General features: G+C 39.0%; 1 protein-coding gene across 10 annotated transcripts in view; it reads left to right on the top strand.

The window, feature by feature from the left end:
* FHOD3 (formin homology 2 domain containing 3) overlaps positions 1 to 24,196 on the top strand; it is a 415,016-nt gene that overhangs the window by 238,434 nt on the left and 152,386 nt on the right. For all 10 annotated transcript variants that reach the window (XM_074875159.1, XM_074875167.1, XM_074875176.1 and 7 more), the window contains exon 6: positions 12,593 to 12,687. In XM_074875159.1, coding sequence (XP_074731260.1) covers positions 12,593 to 12,687 — 95 coding nt within the window. The remainder of the gene's footprint in view (positions 1 to 12,592; positions 12,688 to 24,196) is intronic.

The following is a 24,196-nucleotide window of genomic DNA, read 5'->3' on the forward strand; positions in this document are numbered from 1 at the left end:
ACCCAGACACCATTAATTACCCATGGTGGATTTGTCTTGATCGTGGACTAACTGTGCCATAGATGTATAGTCTTCTACACTGGTTATGCACAGATGGTTTGGGTTCAGACCACATCACTTACTGAAGGAGTGTTGCGCAGAAGTGTCCGTGATACTTACAGGACTGATTTGGATCTGGAAGTAATTTAGCTGCTTCCATGTGGAGCCCAACGTTATTGCTTACAGAGCAGACCTTGGCAACCTTGCTCCGAACTGTCTACACAAGGAGCTGTTAAACTCCTCTGTCTCCAATTTGCCTCTGCACCACCTTCTTCAGTGTTAATGCTATCCCACGATCCCGGTCCTGTGTAACTCCTGCTAATGGGGTGCTGACCAATAATACAGTCATAGAAACGTGTTTGCATTCATGCTGAGGATTACCAATAATGCCATGGTCACTGAATGGTAATAATATCAACAAAATGGAATCCAGTCACCCCAAAATGGTTTTGGAAATAAAATGTGATTGTTCAACTGCATTTCTCATTTACATAATTACTGGTAAATAAGAAATACAGAGTGTCAAACTTGATAAAACCACCAGCTTCGTGTTCCGCCAGTACATGATTGTCTCTCCCTGCCACCACACAAGTGACAGCTGGTCAGCAATGACAGACCTTATATTTTTAGGTCAAATGAAGCTTACAGCCCCAAATATTTTTCTTTTGTTCTGAATCTATTTATTCACTTTTTTAGATGGTAATGAAATAAAGTGAAAAGCAGAGATTCTATAAGCTGTCTTTCTATTGACCAGAAATTAGGATTTAATACATTTTTGTGAGTGTATCTTTGCCTGAGAATTTTGAGAAGGGGGAAAAAATTGGATTGATGTGCATTCTGCTTAGCTACTCACCTATCTAAATTCAGAGAGGATAGAAGTCTGAGCATGACACTGATGAAGATGATTTCAGTATGTTTCTCTTTAAGAATTGCTGTAAAAAGATGGGATTCAGTACTCAAAGTTCTTGCTGTCACCATGCTGAAGAAAAAAAAAAAAAAAAAGAATAGAGGGATTAGAAGAGAATTACAGTTAATTTGGAAGGAATCTTTGCTCATTATCCAAGATGAACGAGCAGAGACACAAAACAGCATTTTCAATCAATATTTTGGAAGAGTGTGAGCTCTGTACTTAAAGGGATTTGTAATGATGTCTCTTCCCTGCACCTTTTTCTTATGGGAAGTTCACTTCAAATGGGACATATGAACTTGTGACTGGAGTGCATTCTTTACTGTGAGATTTGAAAGGAGACTGTATAACCCCAAATTTCACATAGCAGCAGACATACTTGAAACGAAAAGAATAAAAAGCACATTTAATGAAGTGTTGTATCGGTTTGCTTTCTACTGCTGACTTTGGCTTTGTTTAGCCAGTACTTAAAGAATAGAGTCTTTCATTAATTTGCCCTAACAAGCATAAATTCAGGAGATGAAAGTGAATTCTTTAATGGCACGCACATTATTGCAGGGTGGAGCCTATCCGAAATGTTAAGAGACAGGCTGAGCATGCTGAAGAGCAATAAATATCTGAAAAGTATATCAGGAATTCAGTTTCGGCATCCATCACAGTGTAATTATGATGAAGAAAATTAGAAGGATATACTTGCTGTTGTTTTTCAAGGCGGCTCAGGGAATAAAAGTGACAGATACATTGTTTTCATAAAATCATTTGATGTTGGGATGCATCCCTCAATAGACAAATACACTGAGATCTTGGTTAAATCAGCTTTTATTTTCAGGCTGTTCAGTTTGAATCTTTTGTAGCCAGCACACTATGGTGAGGAGGCTGGGACACTGTGAGAAAGCCTTACTTCCAGTCTTGCCTCTGCTTTAAAGAGACTTCCTACTTCACTGAAGAACTATTTTGATTTAGTTGCTAAACTTAAAGCATAGTGAATTCTTATTTATCCTACTGATTTCTGCTCTTGACTTAGTTCTTCCTGAGAAGGAATATAGTTAGGAAAAATGTGACTTCCCGTGCTCCTCTACAGTGCCCTTTAAATCAATTAGTTTCAAGATGACAAAAGCATTGAAGAAATCTTAAATTTATATTGGAAAGCATAATTTTAAAAAGCAAAGCTTCTCTACCTTTTTGTCACTAGCATTTCAAACACTACTGAAGTATCGCAGAACACTAGCATTTCAAACACTACTGAAGTATCCCAAAATGATCTTAATACTTCTGTGCTGTCTGTTCACTTGTTACATTTCTGTCTGTTGAGATGCAGAAAGCCAGTGCATCCCTTCATAGGAACTTTCAGACTTGTCTAAAATCCTGTAGCTCTTGTCACTTTAGCAACAAGTATTGAGAAATGTTAGAAGTGATACCTACTTAAAGTGTTTTGTAGTGCTTCTTAAAATAATGTTTATTCTATTGTGAAACTTTTTCACATGCAGTCCCTTACTTTAGGAGAAGAGGGAACACCGTTTGGAATGTATTGCCAGGTGAAAAAATTATGAGAGAATTAAAAAACAGCTTAATATAGAAAGAGTATAGCTGGAGAAATTCACTTGTATTTTTTCTTCTCAGTGTAGCTCCTTCATGATATTCACCAAGCACACCTTACACTACCAGCTAGAATAAAGTGTTTGAATTTTACTGAAAATTGGATGGCTACCTAAGCATCACTTTTGGCAGCGTGCTTTGTTTCCTGAAAACCCTTCATGGGAAGTGATGTGAAACACCAGTGGTAGGACTGCTGTTTTCAGTAACTGTCATTCATCTTTCTTTTGTTGCTTTGCTTTTGTTCAGGAATACAGTGTGTATCATTTTTAGAAGTCCATGCTTATTGAGCGTATGCCACAATATATGAATTTTGGAGACTAGCCTTTGGCTTTTGAGTAGCAGAAGTAACTTCAAATGCCCACTGAAATAATTTTGACTCTCTGTAAGCCTCTCTGCCACAGTCTAGTTTAAGTGTATTTAGCTATCTTACTAATTGCAATGCTGTTACTTCAGAATATTAAACTTGGGCCCATGTTTACCTGCCCAGTATAGCACCTTGAAGAATGAAGTCGAGCTTAAAAAAGAAGGAACTGCAATCTTGGGAAATATTAGCACTCATGATAGCACAACACGTTACTACATGAAAACAAAAGATCACTGATCAATGTTTGTGCTTTACAAAGACTATGTTGAAGTCTATGGGGTAAAACAATGTTTGAATTTTCAACTGGCACTGGAATTTTTTTTCTTCTATTTCTCTTATTATACAATAATGCTGGAAATTCTTGTATTTCCTCTTTTTGCTTCCCAAGGATCTTCCTTTTTGTTTAGGAAAAATATAAATACTAGGAAATGCAGCTTTTAAACAAACAAAAAAAGTAGTCAGTGAGAATCTATCATTTGTTCACTTCAAAACTGACAGGTTTCATCCTGGAAGGTTTACTCTTGTCCTAAAAAGAAATACTGTTGATGACTAAAAATGTTCAGTATGTGAGCACTTTTACCTTACCGTATGTCCTTTTTCTGCTCTAGTGTTAGTCCATTTGTTAAACAGCCCAGCTGTGTCACCCCTTGATTCTCTTTACTTTCCACATAGGGCAGGAACCCCAGACAGTGTGCTTTTTCTTATAATCACCACAAAAGTGCCTGACTGCAGTCAACAAAGATCCTTTTGGCATATAATAGAAAAAAAAAAAAAAAAAGTTTCATTTGTTCCCTCAGAGTTTTCTCTGCCACAGGTGCAAAGGCATGCAGAATCTGACAGTCAAAATAAACTGGTTTTGCTAAGGCTGAATCTTGATTGCATTTTCTTCCAAACTCATATCTGACTCTACAGTGTTTCCCAGTCTGAATGCTGAGTTCATTCTTAAGGCTTAGCTTTTTGGCATGCAAAGGAGATGCTGGAATTCCAAACTGATGTGGTGTATGTAATTGATAATGATTGATAAAAGACAGCTAGCACCTGCGGGACCTTTCTTTGTGCAGGGTAAATAGGTGTCTGAGAAGTTCAAGAAAGGGAGCTGCAGAAATTATCTTTTTCCTTCTGCAGAGGTTGGTTTGTGTTTCCCTCTTTGTACCTTCAAAGTCAGGATTAGTATTGTTTACACTGACAGAAGGCTTATGTTCGTGATGATTAATGGAGAGGGAAGGGCCTTGAAATCCATCACATCTAGCACATTGCCAGACTAATTACTCAATCAGCTCCCAAACAGAAGGGCTAAGGTATTGCTGCTTAACTTGGGAGTATTGCTAGATTTCCCTAGTTTAATCCTAAATTTAAGGTAAATTTTCTTTTCTGGCTTCTAGCACAGTGTGGTTATTGTTTCTTGACTATGGATTAATCTTCAATTTAAATATTATGGGAGGGACTAAATATATGATTGGAGGGAGTAAAGAAGACAGAGGCCAGACTTCAGTAGTGCATGTGGGCACTAGCTGAAATACAGGAAATTCAATTTAAACTTCAAACTAAAAAAACTTGTGAGGGTGACTGAGCACTGGCACAGTTGCCCAGAGATGTTGTGCAGTTTCCATCCCTGGAGGTATATTTAACACCCAACTGGACAGAATCCTTAACCTGCTCTGGATTTCCCTGGTTTGAGCAGGGGGTTGGACTAGGCAGTCTCCAGAAGTGCCGTCCAACCTGTGATCCTCTGATTCAATTTTACTGCTGTTGTAAAGTGCTTGGATGCCTAAGAATGATAAATCCATTATAAAAAAGTTTAAAATACATCTAAAACTGAGTTTTCTCTGAAATTGATGTGTGAACTACTTTATTGGAGATGAGAAGAGACACCTAATCATTAAAAACAGAACTTAATTTCTGCCCTAAAACCAAACTACTTCTCTTTTGAAGTGTCAGTACTCAGTGTAAGAAGTCACAGCTAGGAGTTGGGTGTAAGCCCACTGGAGTTAATTCAGTACTATTTCCATAGGTAGTGTCCTGCACTGGCATGATGCTTTTTGCAGAATACTTCACCTCCCAAGAAAATCTCTCTGGCAAACTCACCATCCTGCTCCTTGAGAATGAAGTTCTGTGGGCCAGTGTGGAAGTCTCCTCAGAAAATCCTTTAAAACTCCAGAAATCTAAATTCTTAAGAAGAATATGTAACTTCATACACACATTGAAATAACATTATTCAGTGTTACAGCCTATATTGATTCAGTTAAGAAGCAGCTGCCTTAATTCAGCTCTATATATGCATACATTATAACATGTAATCTTAATTCAGGGCTACCACACGTTCTCTTTTTCCACAGGAGTTTTGCTTCACGAAGCACCAAGGATGAATGGTCATCTTTTAAAATCATCTAGTTAACCTTCTATTTTCTTTTTTCTTTTGTCTTTTTCCCTTCTCCCTTCTCCTGTCTTCCTTAATGCTTTCTTTCCTTTTTCACGTTCCTTTTCTCCTTTTTTCCTCCCTTTTCCTCCTTTTCCCCTTTTTCCTCCTTTTTTCCTTTTTTTCATACTTTCATGCTTTTAGTCAGCTTGCAAAGTAGTGGTCTAATGCCAGAGCAGACTTGCTCATTTATTAATAAGGTATTTTAATTACATATTTCTTTTTAATGAGGAAATGTTTTTACCTTTTGCTATATAAACTTTACACAGCTTGTTGTACATTGGTAAATGTTATTAATCCTGTAAAGCATGCTGGAATATAGTGCATTTAAAATGTGAGGGCTGCAACATAAAATACTGATTAAAACAATTATGATTAATCATGCAAAGCTTTTATAATGCATATAGGTAAGCCAGATTTCAGTTTATATAAAAAGACATTCAGCAAGTTAACTACTGACAGAGTCAAGTGAGAGTTTAGTCTTTCTTTGCACTCAAGTAAATTGTAAGAAATATCACAAAAGAAATCTTAGAAGAGGAGCAATTCTGATGTGCTCCTTTGGCTTTGGTGGGGCTTGTGCACTGCCACAGGTGTTGTGTGGTATGTATAAAGGACCAGCTTTTGCTGAAACATATGAGCTAATTAAAGCTGCCTTATGCCCTTTGACCTTGCTGCACTCTGTTTTTTAAAGGGAGAAACACCAGAGGAAAAGGGTGGCAGAGGAAACATGAAGAGGAGAAAATTCCTCTGTAAGAGGTTTCTGTGGCTCTGGACGTGCTATGTGTTGGCCATCCCTTGCGGAAGGGCTGCATTTCTCTTCACTTGAATCTTGGGGATGCTGAGAACTATTGGGAATTAGGCTTTAGGGAAAGGCAATGTGTGAGGTTCAAATGGTAACTAGGCTTTAGCCCTTCTAGTTAAGGAGTCTCAGAATAGGGAGTTATGGAGGCACTCATCACACAGGTACTTTTCCCTAAAAAAGGGAAAACCTCCAAACCACAGTCACAACCTGCTCTGTGGTCCCTATGCCTGCTTTATTGCTGAAGTGTTATCAACAATCAGTTTCTGAGGACCAAAAATGTTTGTCTGTGTTCTTTGTGGACGACTTCTGAGTACCCGTGGCACAAATGACTGTAAATGGCCTCAAGGCTTCAAAACTTTGACATGTTTTCCCAGACTTTGTCGGCCTGTTCCCCTTTGTTTTTATGTACTAATCAACAATGAAAGAGTGTTTCTTTGCTAGCAGCCCCCGGGGTTCACCAAAACTAATGTTATTGTTAAAGACAGATGATTAAGAACAGAATAATAATAATAATAATAACTCAGATCTAAAGGTCTCTCCATTGTGCCAGGAATGTCAGAGTTATAAATCTCTTCCAGTATTTCCTGTGGACTTTTGTGGACAGTGGAAACTATTGCTAGGCTGTGCCATATAAGAACCCAGTGTTAAGCATGGAGTTTTAATGGATTGATTAAAATATTAAGTGTCAAAATACACATATGCTGTCTCTTTAGAATTAAAGTAATGGCAAAGGCATGTTTTCAGCCACCAAGTAGAGAAAGGATTTTTGTTTCTTGGTGAGCTTGATCTTGATTTTTAAATAAGATGTGCTTTTAAGGTCAAGTTACAGCATGCTGCTGTTGTACCCACTTGGTTATAACTACAGCCAGCAATGTACATTTCAGGGCCCGTGTGTGCTGCAGAAAGCTGTGCTGATTGCACAGAAGAGTGGCGTGTCCAGTCTTCCTGGTTTGTCTGGCTTTGCCCAGGGGTGACCTCTGGACCACAGCTTCTCTTAAGCTATAATCCAGGGGATAATTCTAGTTGTCACTTTTGTCACTCATTTACAGTATTAAAAAACAGATTAGTTTTATTGTATCTTTGTATATTTTGCTATTAAAGCAGACAGAAGAAAAAGGAAGATAAAGTTTGATCTAGAAACCCTTTGTCTCTGCAAAAGATCTGAACTTTGAATAATACTTTAGGTCTCAAACTAGCATGCAGAAGTTTCCAAATACTTATGACCTATTAAAGTATTGCTTAAAACTAAAAGCTAAACTTTAAATAGTGTCAGCTAGCATAAGAACTTCTGATTTACATTAGCAGCATAAAACATTTACATCTGTACAGAACTGTCTTTGTAGTTTTAGTTTATAACATTAGTTCTGTGACGTGGTTTTTTTTGTGAGAAATTTCGGTTCTTGGTTAATACAGTTAATACAAGTTCAGTACATGGTTAATATGTGAGTTCTGAAAACTAATTTCTTAGCATGTTTCAGCCATGATGCATGCGATAATGGAAAGAACAAATGAACAGAGACTAAAAAGACAAGATTAAGAAAAGAGTTGGGATTTAAAGAAACTTTGATAAGAAACAAAATATTCATGCATTTGTGGCCAGGAATAAGATTGTTTTAATCTTTCTAGATGACATGACAGATATCTTCAACAGGAGTTAAAGAAATGGGAACAGGTATATAAACAACAGATTTTGTACTGAAGCTAAAACCAACCCATACAAATAGTAACAGAGGAAAAAACAAACCAAGCAAAATCCCAGACCTACAAATTTTATCTGGTTCTAGCCCTGTGGAATCAGTGTGAGTCATAAAGTCTGGCACAGTGCTGCTTTGTAAGATCATTTTCAGAAGCAATGGAGAGGCCAGGTCATCTGTCTTATCTGATGTCACCTCTTAGAAGCAAGGAGCTCTTCTGAGATTTTGTTAATTTTCAAGTAGCTGTACGGTACAAAAGTTGTATTTAATAATGATTTCTCATCAGGGGAAATGCTATCCAATATCCTTGGATATTATGGAGTCGATAAGCTCTTCCCTGGCTGTGTGTGTGCATGCACTGTTGATGGGAATGTGCTACAAGCAAAAGTAGAAGCTCCCGACATCCAGCATGCCAGGGCTGAGCTGAGCTGGAGATTTTGTGTTCAGGTCAGTCCCACTTGGTAGCTGAGCTCTTGCCTCTCTCTAGTGAGGAAACACTGTGAAAGAAGTTTGAGGTAGTTGGTTTTTTCTTCAGAATTATCATCTAGTGCATTGTAATAGAATATTAGATAACTGTATTATCTCTCCCTCCTGGGATCCCTCTACTAGACAGATACTGAAATTTTGTTCTTGATCAGGATGTTTACATTGATGGATTATGCCTTTTCGGTGCCCAGGAGGGTGTATGTAATCTTGTAATCTGTTTTCAAATGAAATGAAGGCAATCACACAGACCCTTAATTTCTCATTGAAGATAATAAGATTTTAACTAGCAAGAAAAAAGATGAGTTTTAGCAGCTGGTTCTTCCCCATTAGCTTCATCACAGTTCTTTGTCATTCGTGCTCGCCCGTTGTAAACAGCGTGTCGCGTGCACCACAGCTGCTGGTTATGAAGTGCCTGATGAACTTGGGCCAGGAGCTTCTTCAGGAGCTAAAACCTGTGGTGACAGGGTCTGACTTTGGCCTGCTTCACCCTGTATGTTTGTTTATTCTGCTGGAAACAAATACAATCACAAGATGCATTCCTGCCATAATTCTTGATGTGATGAATGGGGGTTTGACTCGCAGGAAACTGTAAGAAAATAGTGTTTCTGCTCATTCAGTGCTGTTCTCTCTAAGTTAGTCTTGTGGTAAAATATGAAGCAAATAGACCCGAATAGAGAGGCAGGTGTGTGGGCAAGTAACAGCTTTGAAACTTTTGACACTCTGAGTGGGAAAAACAGACTTAAAGTGATGTTCATCATGATGATGTTTTGCGCTAGAGTCTTTCCCCTTTGGTCCTGTTAACTTTATATAGGAAAGATCCCAGGAGAGTATCATTGCCAATACTGGAAAGTTTTTAGAGGCTTTCATAAACCTCTTATTTCACAGAAATCTATGAAGTTTCTGGCTGGTCTGTCCTTTTCTAGCCTAAGCCTTTCCTAAGCAATCCAGCAACTTTCCACTTGAAAGTAGCTATGGGTAAAGTCACACACTACTTTCACATAAGATTAAGGGTTTGACAAGGGTAGTGGGAACAAAGAAATTCCAAATTAAGTCTGCTCCGTATTTAAACCCCCCCCTCCCCCACCCCACTGTTGCACAATAGCAAGCTTTCCTAATGCAAGTAGGTTGTTGATATACTTCCAAAAAGAATTCCAGTTAGCTGAGAGATGGGATTAAATGGATTAAATAGCCTCCTCTTTTTTCAGTGAAAAAAAGTAGTTCAGTTGAAGGCACATAGAAATACAAACTTAAATGATTTTAGACTAGATTGGCCTTCCAAACAACCTCAGATTGCCTTGCAAGTTAGCATGCCCTTTCTTGGCAAGGCCCTTTGTGTTGGTGGTGGGTGTGCGTGCACACCAACATACACGGGGCGGGCCACGGGTGTGTGGAGTTTGCACTGTAGCCACAGCCATTTCATCAGATTACAATCATGTGCTGGGAGGTAGGCTATCATTTGGGTAGAAAAGCTGCAAAAAATATAAAATGGCGCAGAGTGCTCTGTGGCCAGTTTATCTTCATTTAATGCAAAACTGGTGTGCCCTACTCAGCCAGACCCAAGCCCTGGGAGAGCCTGAGAACTTCCAGTCCACCAGCCTTCTCCTACACTAGTGTTTTTGGTGGCCTCTTCTCTTTTGCCACTGTGTTGTATGGTTACTAGATGTTACCTTTTCTTCCTCAGCACAGACGCTTGACATGGTATGAAAAGCAACATTCTCCTTCTTTTAGGTCTTCTCATGGACTTCTTTTCCTAAAAATTTAGAAGGCATCATCTTTGTACAAAGTACATACAAATTCTCCCTAATTTACTCTTCCTCATAATGAAAGCTGATTTCTCCTCAACCCTGCCTATCATGTCTTGCTTTCATTTTTCTGACCCCTGAAGACAGGAAATAGCAATATGAAGCTCCACGCCAAGGTCTGCAGCAGCTGATAACTTGATGTGTGGCAGATAATTACTGGAGTCATAACTTGTATGTGGACAGCATGACTCCATAGCAAACCTGTCTTCATCTTGGTTGTTTCACGGTGTCCTTTGTAATTATTTGCCCTGTGAAACTTACTGGCCACTCGTTCAAACAGCAGCAGTAGTGATTTTTTCATGTGTTGCTAATTTTTCACCTATATTGAAAAGACCCATTCTGTTGCTGGAAAGATAGAGATACTACCATATACTTAGGATAGCACTGGCAATGAAAAAAAAAAAAAGTGGTGAGAGAGATTGGGAGGGTGCGAGATTGGTGGTAGCAGATTAAAATTGTCAGGAATCCCTAAAATTTATTTTTGGCTTTTCTCTAAGGTCTACCAATGTGCCTTAACCTATTGTTTTTATGAAGAGTCACATCTAAGAGGCTGAAGACTAATGCATCCCAGATCTCACTTACGCATCCAGTCTAACTGATCTTAAGTATAAGCAGTGGAGTAATTCTGTATTGTGTGCATGTTTTCCCTTTAAAAGCTGTCTTCTTGCTGTCTTTGATTTCTATATTAATTTGGAAAGTGTGCGCCAAGAGTAAAATTTGTTTCACATTTGTTTCAAATTCAAATTAAATCCCTTCACCCCCAACAAAAGAATTTGCAAGAAAAAAAAGAGGGGGGAGTTGGTGACCTTATCATGACTGGATCTCATCCTGATCAAGGACCAAATCTTTTTAGCATTGAAAGGAAGTAAAAACAAGAATTAAGAACTTTCTCTGATTACTGCTGGGATAGCAGTGTTCTCTTCTTTCCTCTACCTGCAAGGAAATACTTCAAAGCAGCCATTTATTCAGGCAGTGTAATTCTTATCTCTTTTTACCGACTGACTTACATCTTTTATTTTACTTTAACACTTGGGCCTGTGTCCCTCCCACCTGATTTTATTCACCTGAGACACGTGTCTTTGGAAGGTGGTGAATGATTGCTTCCTGGAGAGGAGGAGAGGAGAGAGATGGTTGTACACCAGCAGCAGTGAAGCCTGCCTAAGATACGAGTTACCTCCTTGCTGTAGCCCTCTTGCTCACTTTTTCTCTGTCTTCATTGACTGTGTAGGGTGACTTTGCTTCTAGCTTGGTGTAACAGATTAGATAAGGAATGTAAGTACCTAAAATTAGTACCTCTTTATTTTAATTGTAAGTTGACCAACTAGAGCAAAGGAAAAAGGAGGAGACAATGTAAAATGAGTTAGTTGCTTAGCTATAGGGGTACTTCAGTGCTTGACTGACATTCATGTCTTTGAAACTCTGCCCTCAAGGAAAATGATGCTGCACTGTGCACAACCTGTGCAAAACTTAGCAAACATTTGGAATGTGTTTGGAAGATTAATAATGTCATCATTTTCCTCACTTTGTGGGTTTTTTCCTTTTTTCCTCCAATAAAGCAATGTACTAGGGGCTCATCAGGTTGTACGTTAGATAATTGAGTCGTTATGCCAACAGGCTATGCTGAAAGGTGTTACATCAGTGATTTCTTTTTCATCCCACTATGCTTTGATCTCCTGCTATAAAGCAGAAGATCTAACAGTGGAAACTTTTGAAGATGATAGATGAATTTTGCTAATCCACTTTTCATAATCCTTACAAAAAATGTCTGTCCTTATCAGTCAGAAAAGATTTAATAGCTGTTGTCTCTAGAAAGTCTCATCAGGATTGCAAACTATGGAATTAGTGTTATGAAATATTTTACTAGCGTGTTTTGAAATGTTGTTGAAAATGCTTTAGAATAAATGAATGAAGATGCTTATTTGTTAACCATGCTTTATTTGTTGTATTTTCTCACTAAAATTCAAAACTCATTTGCAAGAGAGCACTGTGCAATGGTGAATATTTGCTGTCCTTACTGGTGTTAATTGCCCTGCTTTAATTTCATATTATTGGAATTAACTGAAACAGTCAACTTAATCCAAATATACTAATTCCAAACATTATATGGTGCTGAAATAAATGGTAAAAGTCTTGGCTCACAAGATGTAAAGCATCATAGCTGATGGAACCGTTGAGAAGGTAAACAGTGTGTAGAATACTGTTTGAAGATTTTGGGGCAATAAAATGTGGCATCGTCTAGGGAGGAACAAGTGCCTGTGCTTGTCCCTGGATGAAATTCACACTTATATCATCCAGATTAAGTCAGTACATTTGCTGCAGTTGCTCAGGATTTTGTCCAGCACAGTCTTGCCCAATATACTTTTTTGTTAGTTGAGCTACCCACGTCTCTGGAAAACCTTGCTTATAGAAAATTGCCAGTAATGTTTAGGATTATAAAAATTATTCACCATGTCAGATTATATTTTATCTCTTTTTCTTTACAATAGCTTTGGGCCAGATAATGCTCTATGTCGATGGCATGAATGGAGTAATAAATCATAATGAAACCATCCAATGGCTGTACACACTTATTGGGTCAAAGGTAAGACACTCCAAAATTCTCATTTTATATGATTTTGGTGTTCTGTAAATATATTTTATTTGTATTACATATGCATTTAGGGTATAAACAGTTATAAAAGTTCTAAATAAGTACATAACACTCTGCATGGAAACCAGGGTACACTGAGCTGTTATTTCTTTTCTACTGTTTTTATACTCTTTTGTGCTGTGTTGTCACATACTCTGCTCTTAAAAGCCAAGATAGCATGCACTCATTACTCTCTGCGCTACCATTGCAGTTGACCATGGAGAAGATTTTTAGTCTTGCAGTTGCCGTTCCCAAGACATTCTCCAGAACCACTTTTGGGGGTGTGTTTTCTTCCCTTTCCATTCTACGAATACAAATCCTTTTCTACAGTTTCACTGTTTTACACTGCTCAACTTTGCTGAGCACTGTGGGAGGACAATTCAGAGTGACTTCCTTCTTAGAATAGAATAGAATGGTTCAGTTGGAAGTGACCTACAACTATCATCTAGACCCAACTGCCTGACTAATTCAGGACTGACCAAAAGTTAAAGTGTGTTATTAAGGGTATTGTCCAAATGCCTCTTAAACAGACAGGGATAGGGCATTGCCCATCTCTCTAGGAAGCCTGTTCCAGTGTTTGGCCACCCTCTCTGTAAAGAAATGTCAAGTCTAATGACAAGAATTGTCAAGTCCTAATGTCAAGTGCCTGAAGAGCCCTAGAAGACAAAATCTGGTACCTGCCTACAGGGGATTCTTTGTTGGTCCCTACATACAAGGAGGCAAAAGCTGAAGGCCAGAATGTATGCCGCTTGGGTTGATCTTCTCCAGTGGAGTATTGATTTATATAGTGCACAACCCACTTTTAAGGCCATCTTTTCTGTAAGGTGGGAAGAAAGTAGGACATAGATTCTCTTGGCATGCCATCCTGAAGGGCCATAGGGTGGGTAAAACCACAAATACACCATTCTCCAGTCTTCTGGCTGTCCAACTTTAGGAAGTTTATTAAGGCGTGCAGGGACTGCTGCTGCTCTTGCCATGTAGACCTGCTTGGGATAGATCTGTATGACACAATAGCCAGAACAGGGTACGTTAGCTATTGTTAACAACTCTAAAGTTGCTGTAATTGGTGGAGTTGAATCCATAGTTAGAATTACCAAGAAATTTCCAAGAACGTTTCCTCAAGTGGCTGAGATGCAGAAAGTTGCTGTTGGATACTGTAGTGACATAGAGATGCTGCTGCTCTCCCCCTTTCCCCTGATAGCTTTCATAACACAAGGAGAAAAAGACCTCAATGTCCCAGGGGCCTTTTTAAACTGCTACAGAATTTTTTCTACCATATGCAGACTTCACTGCTGCAGCAGATTATCAAATCAAAGAACAGATGCTGCAGTATTGAAAGAACTTATTTATCTTGGGTTGATGTACCTATATTGGTAAATACGTAAAAGTAAGATAATTATATGGTTATCAAATCTCAGGCTTGCAGGGCGTGGTTCACGACTGGGAAAAGATGAGGAGAAACTTTTCCCCAATGTAAAATGTTCCACTGTTGTCTGGGCATTACGCTGGGCAGTTTGCTTCTTGAAACAGGGAATGTTAGCCACGGTTGGAAAAACAGTGCAAGATGAGAGAGAAATGGTTTGCTTGGTATAGATCCTCATTTTCTGTGGAACAGATAAAAGACACAAACAAAAAAAGGAAAAAAAATATTGCCATGTCTGTGATTATTTTAATTCACTAATACACCTAATAGGAGTGGGATGGGAGATAAACACAACAACACAACTGTATTGCTACCTTGCAGATTAAATTCTGTCTAGGTTTTCTTGACCAGACTACATCAGTTCTGGGGTCCTTAAGCTCCTTTTGCCCTCCCCCATCGCCAGCCCGAATGATTATCTCCATGTCCTGGCCCGGTGCCTGCAGCTGAGGAATGCAGGCAATGCGCTTTGAATAGTTTGGTTTCAGGTAGCATCAAAGTTGCTTTTTCATTATTCTTTGACTGTCTTGGAAGAGATCTAAGTCCCTGTCTGTGTGCCAGAAGTTAACTGAAGGTATGGCAGGCTTACTGTCAGAGTGTGGTGGGACAGCTGCTTTATGCACTTAAGGGTGGTTTTGACTTTCTGTGAAAAATGAACCCCTGGAATTTGCCACGCACCTACGGTCTAATTTGCAGCCCTGCTATGCTGGTGTCTTCTCTGCAGAAAAGGTGGAGAAAAGTAAGTTAACACTGCTGAACAAAAAAGGAATAGTGAAATTGCCAATTAACTCTTGGGACAAATCCCTCTAATAGGATGCAGGAGGAATACAGTCATTCAGCTGCCACACCTGTGACACATGGTTTCTTGCCTTCTCCAAAGCTCTGACGAGACTTAATATACTCAGCAGTGGAGATTGCTGAATCTTTTCCACTGATTTTTTTTTATTTTTGGTCAAGATCTATAATGGTTTTGACCCTTCACTGTTACTTGTTCTGCTCTGTTTGCATAGGGCTGCTGGCACCCTTACTCATTTGGAGTGATGTATTACTGCATTTTCAGCAGAGGATCTTAGAGTCTGACACACTCAGCACTGCAACAGCTATAATTTTGATACCCAGCTCCAGGAACACTATACACCTAGCAGTATTTCTGTACAGGGATAGGGGAAGGAGCTGGAAAATAAAATTTAAAATTAGTGAGAAAGAAGGACTATAAGCAGTTTACTGAAAGCCTGTCTAGATTGTTGCCATTATATTCTTTACTATTGCTAGTTCTGCTGCAGTTTTACCCCTCTGAGCATCAATGGATGTTTATATAGATGGTTTATCGGAAGTTGCTGATAATTTTAACGCTGTTGTCTAAATTTGCTCTGGATAAAGTTACTAGGGAGGTGGTTAAAATTCTAACAGTGTGACTGCAGTGGTGCTGCTGCCCTTATGCTGGGTAAGAGGCATCAGTGGTGTTAGGGTGAGGAACTGCAAAATGGGAAGAAAGTTCATCTTAGATGACTCATTTGTTAGTGGGCAGAAAGAGCCTTCTGTTTCAGACTGGTATTATATAGGTGCTAGACTGGAAATTTGAAGTTAGCAGTACCCTTCTTCTACCATGTTATTTAAAGAGAAGAGCATTATCAGCACATCCCAGACTCTTAGGGCCACTGCCGGTCCTTTGCAAGACACATCCAACCATGTGTGACCACACCAGTGTGTGCCACTGGCCTTTCATAGTTCGGCTGTAGACTGCTTTCCAGTCATCAATGGCTAATACATCCCTGGCATAAACCATTTACAGCATAATCCCCATTTAATTGTACATTAGTACTATTTCATCATTAGTTATATAGGCAGCAATTCATCAGTCTTTCCCTGTTTAACAAAGCATTCAAGTATGTACTTAATTATAGGTGTATGGTTACATGCTGTTGGATTCCAGAGAACTTTTAATACATAACTGAGGTCAGTGGTGTACTGCCGTAGAAGTGCAAAAGAGGGCTATAGCAGGGCCAAGGCTCTGACCATCTTACATAAACCAGAAGTTACGTAAATAGGAAATATCTGTGTCAACCAAGTTTTTTAGCGTTCATTGGTAGCATGGAACATGCAAGATAGTTTGCTTTTTAAAACACAAAACTAGGAGTCAAATAATGTTAATTAACTGTGCTTTCAGAATTGCTCCTTAACTTTTACTTTTTTTTTTTTTTTTTAAAGTAGGTAAACCAACCTGTCAAGGGTGTTGCCTTAACTGGCCATGTGCCGTAACACACATGTTTCAACCTCACAGCATCTGGGAAACGATATTTATCTGCTTTCTCTGTGTTTCTGCCAGCTATACATTACTGCTGCTGAAGTTGGAATTTTTTGCATTGTATTGCAAGTTATATTTAGCCTGGTTGTAAAGGGATCTGAGGCATTTGCTCATGCTGGCAGCTGGCACCACAGAGCCCTGTGGACCTCTATGGTGGATCACCTGCAGGTAGAGTCTCAGTATGATGGTGATGGCAAGTGCTGTTGAAAAATTTCTCTTACCCAAACCAAGGGACACTAAGCCATATTTAAGTCCTTATAATGTATGTTGCATCTCTTAGCATGTAATTATGTATTATCTTTCATATGCATTGGTATTCCCTCTGACCTGGTAATAGAAAGTGTACGGTACTGTATCAATGCCTTACCCTCTCCAGGACTAGCTACCAAGTGTTTGCAGAAAGTACATTTCTGAACCAAAGATCTTGGAAAAAACTCAGGTGTTTATATTGTCCGCTAGAGAAGCAAACCTTCCTTTGCATCACAAACCACAGGCTTTTGCCACTGCACCTTGATCTTCAAAGGCACATCCAAAGTATTAAGTGGTCCAAAACCTGAGTCTGGTTTCACCTTTTCTTTTCCCCCATTTTTGACTGCTACTGATAATGATTATTTTTTCCTATTTGATGATCCAGGCTGTTCTAATTTTCCCCATGGGCGATAAAGCCCCTTTTTGGCATTGTTTTCAGTGGAAAGTAATCCATTTTCAAAGTGGTGCTGGGTAACCTCAGAAGACAGAGTGGAATGCTGGGCCCAGGCTGATACAACAAGGTTGATTAAAGATTCCTATCTCACATCTTGTTTTAATTTTTTTTTTTCTATTTTGCTTCTGTCTGGGTCCTAGATTGCAAGGTTAAATACGAACTTTAACTAGCAAGTTGTTCTCTATGCCTTGCGTGAATCTTTTCTTCCCTTGGTATTGAAGTAATGACTTTTTGAATGTTTTAAAATGTAGTTCAATCTAAAAGAAGAAAAAAAAAAATTTCAAAGCAAAAGGAAAAAAACCACAGCATTCAAACAGAACATAGTTGTAGTGGGTGAATTTGTTGATTTCAAAAGGAAAGTCCAGTAGGGCTGCTTTTCCTGCACAGTGCCAGTGACATGTTAAAACATGTACATGGTTGGTAAGTCATTTCATGAGAATTTTGAGAGAAATATTATTCTTAGGCACAAAAAGTACTAAAATTGTTTTACAACTGAATCATTTAAGGTATGTAGAGGTAAATACTCAGTTTAAGAACTTGATTGAATCAGTCTCGGTTTCACAAGTCATTAATGCATGTGCTCAACTGAAGTCATAAGCAGAGCAGAAAATACCATATAACTTGATTTTTTGCTTTTCTTTTCCTCAGGAAATTTCTCACAAAATCTTATGCAAATGGGTGTTAAAGTGAGTCTACAACTATATACAGAAAACTGGTTTGCAGACATGGAGAAAGTTACAAATGTAAGGGGCTTAAAAGATATGAATAGAACTAAAATAGTAGCATTAGTAGTATTAGAGCCCAAAGCACATTGAATTAAATCACCACCAAAACTGTATGGTATACTCTTTTGTTGAGGGTCTTGGAATTACAGTGTGTTTGCATCTCATCAATTTTTCTGGCGATGTATTTTGAAAATCATTGTGTGTATGGATGACTTATTCAGAGTTAACATTGCCTGGATAATGAGAATGAATATACATAGGAATATGCCTGATCTTTGTGAGCAAGAGATTGTGCTGTAGAACTGTCCTGTGCTTTATTCTTAACATGTTTGGAAGGTGATCTAGAAAAGCTGGCCAGCTAAAAGAATTAAGCATCCAGGAAAAATTATACAGCTCGGGGACCTCTTGTGATTAATTTCACATGTTGTCTTCTTCTCAGTCTGCTGCCTTGATGGTTAACAAACTCTCTTGCAGCCTCTAACAAATGAGACCCCATATACAGCTAACACCCAAGCTATATGGATTGTGTTGTCTCTCTTACCTCCAGCCACATGTCTGATAAGCCTGTGGTTTTGTTCTGTTTTCAGGTCTAGCCCAGATAGAAATGTCAGTTAGGTGTCAGTCTTACAGGCTTTCAGGATCTTCTGCTTCCTGGATGGGTTCAGAGCAAAGCTGAGATCTCCTCTCGAGCCCAAAAATCAGGGCGATCTCACCCATGGTCTGCCCTTCACTTGAGACCCTTGAGCTGTGGTGAACAGGTACAACTGCTTTGAGTTCAGCGAAACTCTGAACATTCATGTCGGCTTAGCATCTGGCTCTTAAACTTAATCTGCTATGCATTTGGCCATTGAACTATTGTTATAAAAATGGTTGTGTGAGGGAGAAACAAAATCCTGGATTTATGGGAACTTTCCTACTTCCTGCCACTCAGGGTCTTGAGCCAATGCTCACCCAGGTCGGCGAAGCGCTTCCCTCCTCTTTCACTCAAACTGTAACGGCATTGTAGCATGAACAAAGTTTATTTTGAATTGAATTTAATTGGTGCTTTGAAGATAAGGATCAGGATGTCGCAATAAACTTGGAATAGGATACAGCAGCCAGTGCATACCATGTTATGCACTCGCTTTGGTCTGTCCAACTCAGCAGACAGGCTGCTATGAGTGCTGCTCTTCTTTACCCGCCGTATTTGTAGGTTTTAAAGTTGTTCCATCGAACGTGAGAGTTTTCAGTAGTCCAGTCCTGCAGCAATAACTATTCCTGTAACTCCGTCTGTCTCATTCAGTTCTGAGTATTGTGAAGGGATAAATACCCATTTTTCTGTGTTCAGAATGAACTCCTGTAGATTAAGGCGATACTAGAAAACACACAGTTCCCCCACATCATATCAGAGATCTGATTTCAACTCGTTTGAAGTGGAGAATGAGAAAATGTAATGATTAACTGCCAACAACATGGCAAATGTTCAGGCCCAACTTTTCCCTCAGTCCCATCAGTTCAAATCTGTATGAGAAAATGTCCTGTTAGTGATGAGTGAAATATGTCCAAATATTTCCAGAAAATACCGTGCATATATGCAGATGTACAAATTTCTTGTTGTAAAGGAAAGGCATAAAGAAAGAAAAAAGCAAATGTTATGCTAGAATTAGGTAAGGGAAAAACTGAAAAACAACTTAAAAGTCAGTGCTAGCTTTTTAGAATTCCCTTGGTCTCTCTCACTACAGTAGCTTAGTGTCACAGATCTGTTACCATTCATATTGGTGAGCAAATTATTGTGCCTCAGGCCCTAGCTATTACTACTTTCTATTAGCTACTAGTGTTTTTTAACAAGCATTATGTCCAGCATTCTGTGAAAGGAGAAGGTGTAGTTGGAAAGTTTGTTTGTATTGATATATGAGACTAAAGAAAATGGAGTCTACTTTTTCCAGCATGCTTGAAGCCACCAGTGTGAAAAGTCCTTGACTATAAAATCAATTGCCTGAACAAGGAAAACAGAAAATTTTCAACCCTAAGTTGTCAGATGGAAAAGAGTGAAGAAATATGAAAGAGTTGCCCCAAGGATAAAAAGCATCTGGTTATAATCCAAGCGTATAGTACACACCTGAGATTTTTATGCATATCTAAACACAGAAATCAACTTGGCCAATATAAAACACATTGTGGTCATTATGCCAAACTTTTTGGGATAGCGAAGTTATCATTTTGCAGGATAGAAATATCGTCAGGACTAAGTCAGGAGTTTAGTAAGCTTTTAAGGAGTGTTTTAAAATTAAAAAGAAGCAGTTATGTACCTTTTCTGGAAGCACTGTTTCATGAATTCAGACGCATAATGCTTCAGTTTGCGGGGTTGCCTGTTTTCTGGTCTCTGTTGCTCTTAGGTGATACAGGGCAGTATCTTTTCTGTCAGTGGGTACAGTGCTTGGTGGAGGGCACGTGGGCTAATAGAAAGTTTTGATGAAGAGCAGGGAAAGCTCTTCTGGTGCATAGTCAATTATTGAAATACCACCAAAGTCAAAGTTGTTAGCTCAGGTACCTTTAGCGAAGGTCAAGTGATGTAGTTTTTAAATCTATTTAACAGTTAAAATAAGTGTATGTGAAAAGTCCAGGTAATGCTTCACAATTAAGTGCTTCTTCTGAATTTTCTCATGGGTTTTTTTATCATAATCATTTCTCTTTGGTCTGGTCCACTCAGTCATGTTGATGTCCAGTTATGTGATGTTTTTAGCACCATTGCAGAACTTGGATGCAGGCACCTACATGTGGCCTTAAGTGTAGGCATCCTCGTGGGAAGCCACTTAGCAATCCTTCCTTGTTTCCCTGAGCCCTCTTCTTCAAGACTTATACTCTGTGCTGCGAAACTTAACAGCTTCTGACACTGGGCAAAGATTTTGGAAGTCATTTGCTGTCTGATATGACTGTGTGCATTGTCAAATATGCTGTATGTTCAACTAGCTGTTGTGACAGTCTATTGGATGACTGATTCTGGTTTCTATATTTACACTCATCAGTAAATAGGTATCAAAAATCAAAGTCATAGGCTCATGGCAGTAGCAAATATCCTTTGTAGCCTGTCCTGGTGTCTCCATTTCAGCAAGCCACTGGGCAAGTCCCTCCAGGTGCAATCAGCAGATGTACTTTTATGCAGTGAGGTGTTGAGTCATGGGTAGTGGGGCCCATGTCTGTGCTGTGTGTGGTAGATGAGATAGATCAGTGTGAAAAATAAGAAAATGCACCATAGTGAATGGCTGTGTTTCCAGAAAGTGCCAAGTACTGATACCTCACCTGTACTTATTGTCAAATTGTTCCTCTTCCCTCTGCATAGTGAGACCAATGTAAGAAACAAACCTGGCATCCAGATTGCCTGAGGCTTAATTAAGCATCCTGAGTTTTAGACAGAGATTTTGGTTGTTCTGCCAGCAGAAAGCACAGGGGGCTGTGCGTGCACTGAGATGACTCCTGCAATTTTGTAGGAAGAAAGGAGGTTGTCAACCTTTTGCATTCTTCAGTGTGTATTAATGTTCTGGGATTTTATGACTCTTAAAGGGCATTATGCTTAATTTTTATTTATTCTCTCAGATTTGAGGAATGTAAGTAGTCTTTCCTTATCTTAACAGAGTTTTGGGCTTACCTTATATATTTACCACAATACCCTATGATATTCATTCTGTGACAAGCATGGTTTAATTAATTTATAGGATATGGTTAGGATGCTTTTGTTAATAGCTTCATTTTTCTCACTGTTATAGTAAACTTTTGGAGAGTCAGACTTTGTTACCAAGTTGCTTTTTCCTCTCACCTCTATTTTGGTGATTATTGAATTGATATTAAAGATTTTTCAGAAGAACTGCACCGTTGATATGGATCCTTTTTACAGGATTTTGCAAAAATGCAAGTACAGTTTGTGAGGAAACAACAGCAGAAATTCCACACAAAGTATGTTCAAATTTTTGGCTGTGCAAGGATCTCATGCTCCTCTAAAAGTATGAATTGAATCTGCTGTGTACTTTCTGTCTGCTGATGTGAGGCATATAGGATCCATCTTCTTCTGCAGAGTGGTGCTGCTTAATCTTCTCTCTCAGGTGTTTTTTTCTGAATGTCCTATCTTTTTGGAAACTCCTTGAAACAGAAACTGAATTAGTCGATACTGCATTGCCTTTATTTTTTTTCTTAAATTCGTCTTAATTTTCTTCTTAAATTAGTTTCTATCCTGGTTGCCGTATATATAGTGCAGTAGTGGAATTCTGCCTGCAGTGAAGAAGGTGGTATCCAACATTTTTCACAGCGTCATGTAAACCAGATCTGAGACAGTTCAGCCAACACAGCAGTTAATATACCAGTGTTTTGCTTTCAGCTTAGCCTGGAAGAATGGCCCAGCTAGAGAGGGAGTCCATACATTGGGAGAGCCAGGCTGAGTCCAGCTTCCAGGCACATTCTTGAACCAGTTTCCAAATCCCTTTGTGCCCTGGTCCCTCATCTGGAAAATTGGTATTTGGATTTTAGAGCCCTGGAGGAAGAACATGGGGGCGTGAAAGGACAGATTGTATGTGTTGAAGACAGATACATACATGAAAGTTGAACCTAATACTAATTGTTACCATATCTGTCCTTCTGGCATCATTTATAAATGTTTGTCATTCCTTTATTTAGATATAGTTTGTCTTTAAAGCAACAGCTATTAGCTGTGAAGGTACTTGGATAACAGTAAAAAGTATGCTGTATCAAAAATGGAAACTACCAAAACATAATATGATGGCTTTATATTCAGCATGTAGCACACACCAAGGAACCTGAGTTGCAACCAGCTCAGGTCCCTCACCAGGTTTTTGCCCTAGGACTCATGGTGGTTACCTCATAGATTTTATGTTGGTCTCCCCAGTTACAGGACTAGTCCTTAGAAAGGAAGATGTCTGGTAAAATGTGTGGACTTCAATCCTTGTTCATATGATCAAGATCAAAAGAAAGGTTCTCTGATATGTTTTCTTTTTTTTTTTTTTTCCCCCTCCATAGTCCTCTAGTAGTAGTTTATAAAGTCTTTTCAGAATAATTTCCAGTGTACCAGCAGGTTCTCTAGCTGGCTCCCATGATTCACCAAAATGAGTCTCATCTGGACGTACTGTGTACTCTCTTTCCATATTCTGATCCTCTTTCATCACGGCAATCAAACAAGGAGTTCAGATGCTTCCTGGTTTGCCCCCTTTATCTCTCTACTATTTTCCTTTTTGAAGACCACATTAATGAAAAACAAGAATGTGGTGTTCAGTATAAAAAATACTGTTAATACCTCAGCCAGCATGGAATTTTTATAGATTGGTCCCTTTTATTTTTGAATTTCCTCTTCTTATTAAAAGAGACAGAACTGTAGCAAATGTATGCTTTGTCTTTTTGTTTCCAGCAGCGTGAAGATACCTCCTTCTGTAGTTTAGTAACAAAATTAAAGCACCCTCTCAGAAGCCATTTTTTCTCCACTGCACTTTAAATTTCACTGTGTGGTTGTCTAAGCATCTTCTTGTTATGATTTTGGAGGGAACTGCAACATTTTGCTAACTCGCAGTTTGAATGCTTCCCCAGACAAGCTTTGCCTTTCTCGCAGAATGTAAATGGAAAGAGTAAAATGAGACAAGAGATCCCTGCAGATGTTAACGTGTGGAATTGCCTCAAAATTGTTAATCTTATGTGAGTTGAGCTTCTGTTCACCCTGTTTTCTTTTAGAGAGGACAGAATTCCACTTCATATTTTCTTCTCTGTGTCACCACTCACCGTGGTTTGCAGTGCTCTATGCTCAAGTTGCTGTTTCTTTTTGTCTTCCTCATTGCAGTCTAGCTTCCCCATATACATGCTTTCCTCATATTTGATGTCTGTTGGGCCGCTCATCCATGCACAGGGCAACTGTAGAGGCCCCTGTGGTAAGGATTCTGCGTGGCTGCAGGAGGAAAGACATGATAGACCACCCAAAGATATGTTTGTTTCCAGATATTCACTGCCTGGTGATTTGCTCGGATGGTTGTCTGTACTAGCTGTGGATCTGATAGTGAGATTTGTGCCAAATTTGCTTAGAAATGCTTCAACTTTCGTCAATGGCCTGCATGATGTGTTTCTTCTCATTTCTTTGTCATCCCCTTCTGATGTGGGGATACAACATGAATGAGCAAGTTGTTTCTTACAGTGGAAGATCTATGTTCACAGCAGAGCATCAGACAGAGAATGTTAGTTCACTAAGGAGAAATTGCAGTATATGTCAAAGAGGACAGCTTTGCCATTTAGTAGGGTGGGTTTTGTATAGAACAGCAAGTGCTCAGAGGGTGTCCCAAGGC

Source organism: Strix uralensis, chromosome 1 (genome assembly GCF_047716275.1).
Source record: "Strix uralensis isolate ZFMK-TIS-50842 chromosome 1, bStrUra1, whole genome shotgun sequence".
NCBI lineage: Eukaryota > Metazoa > Chordata > Aves > Strigiformes > Strigidae > Strix > Strix uralensis.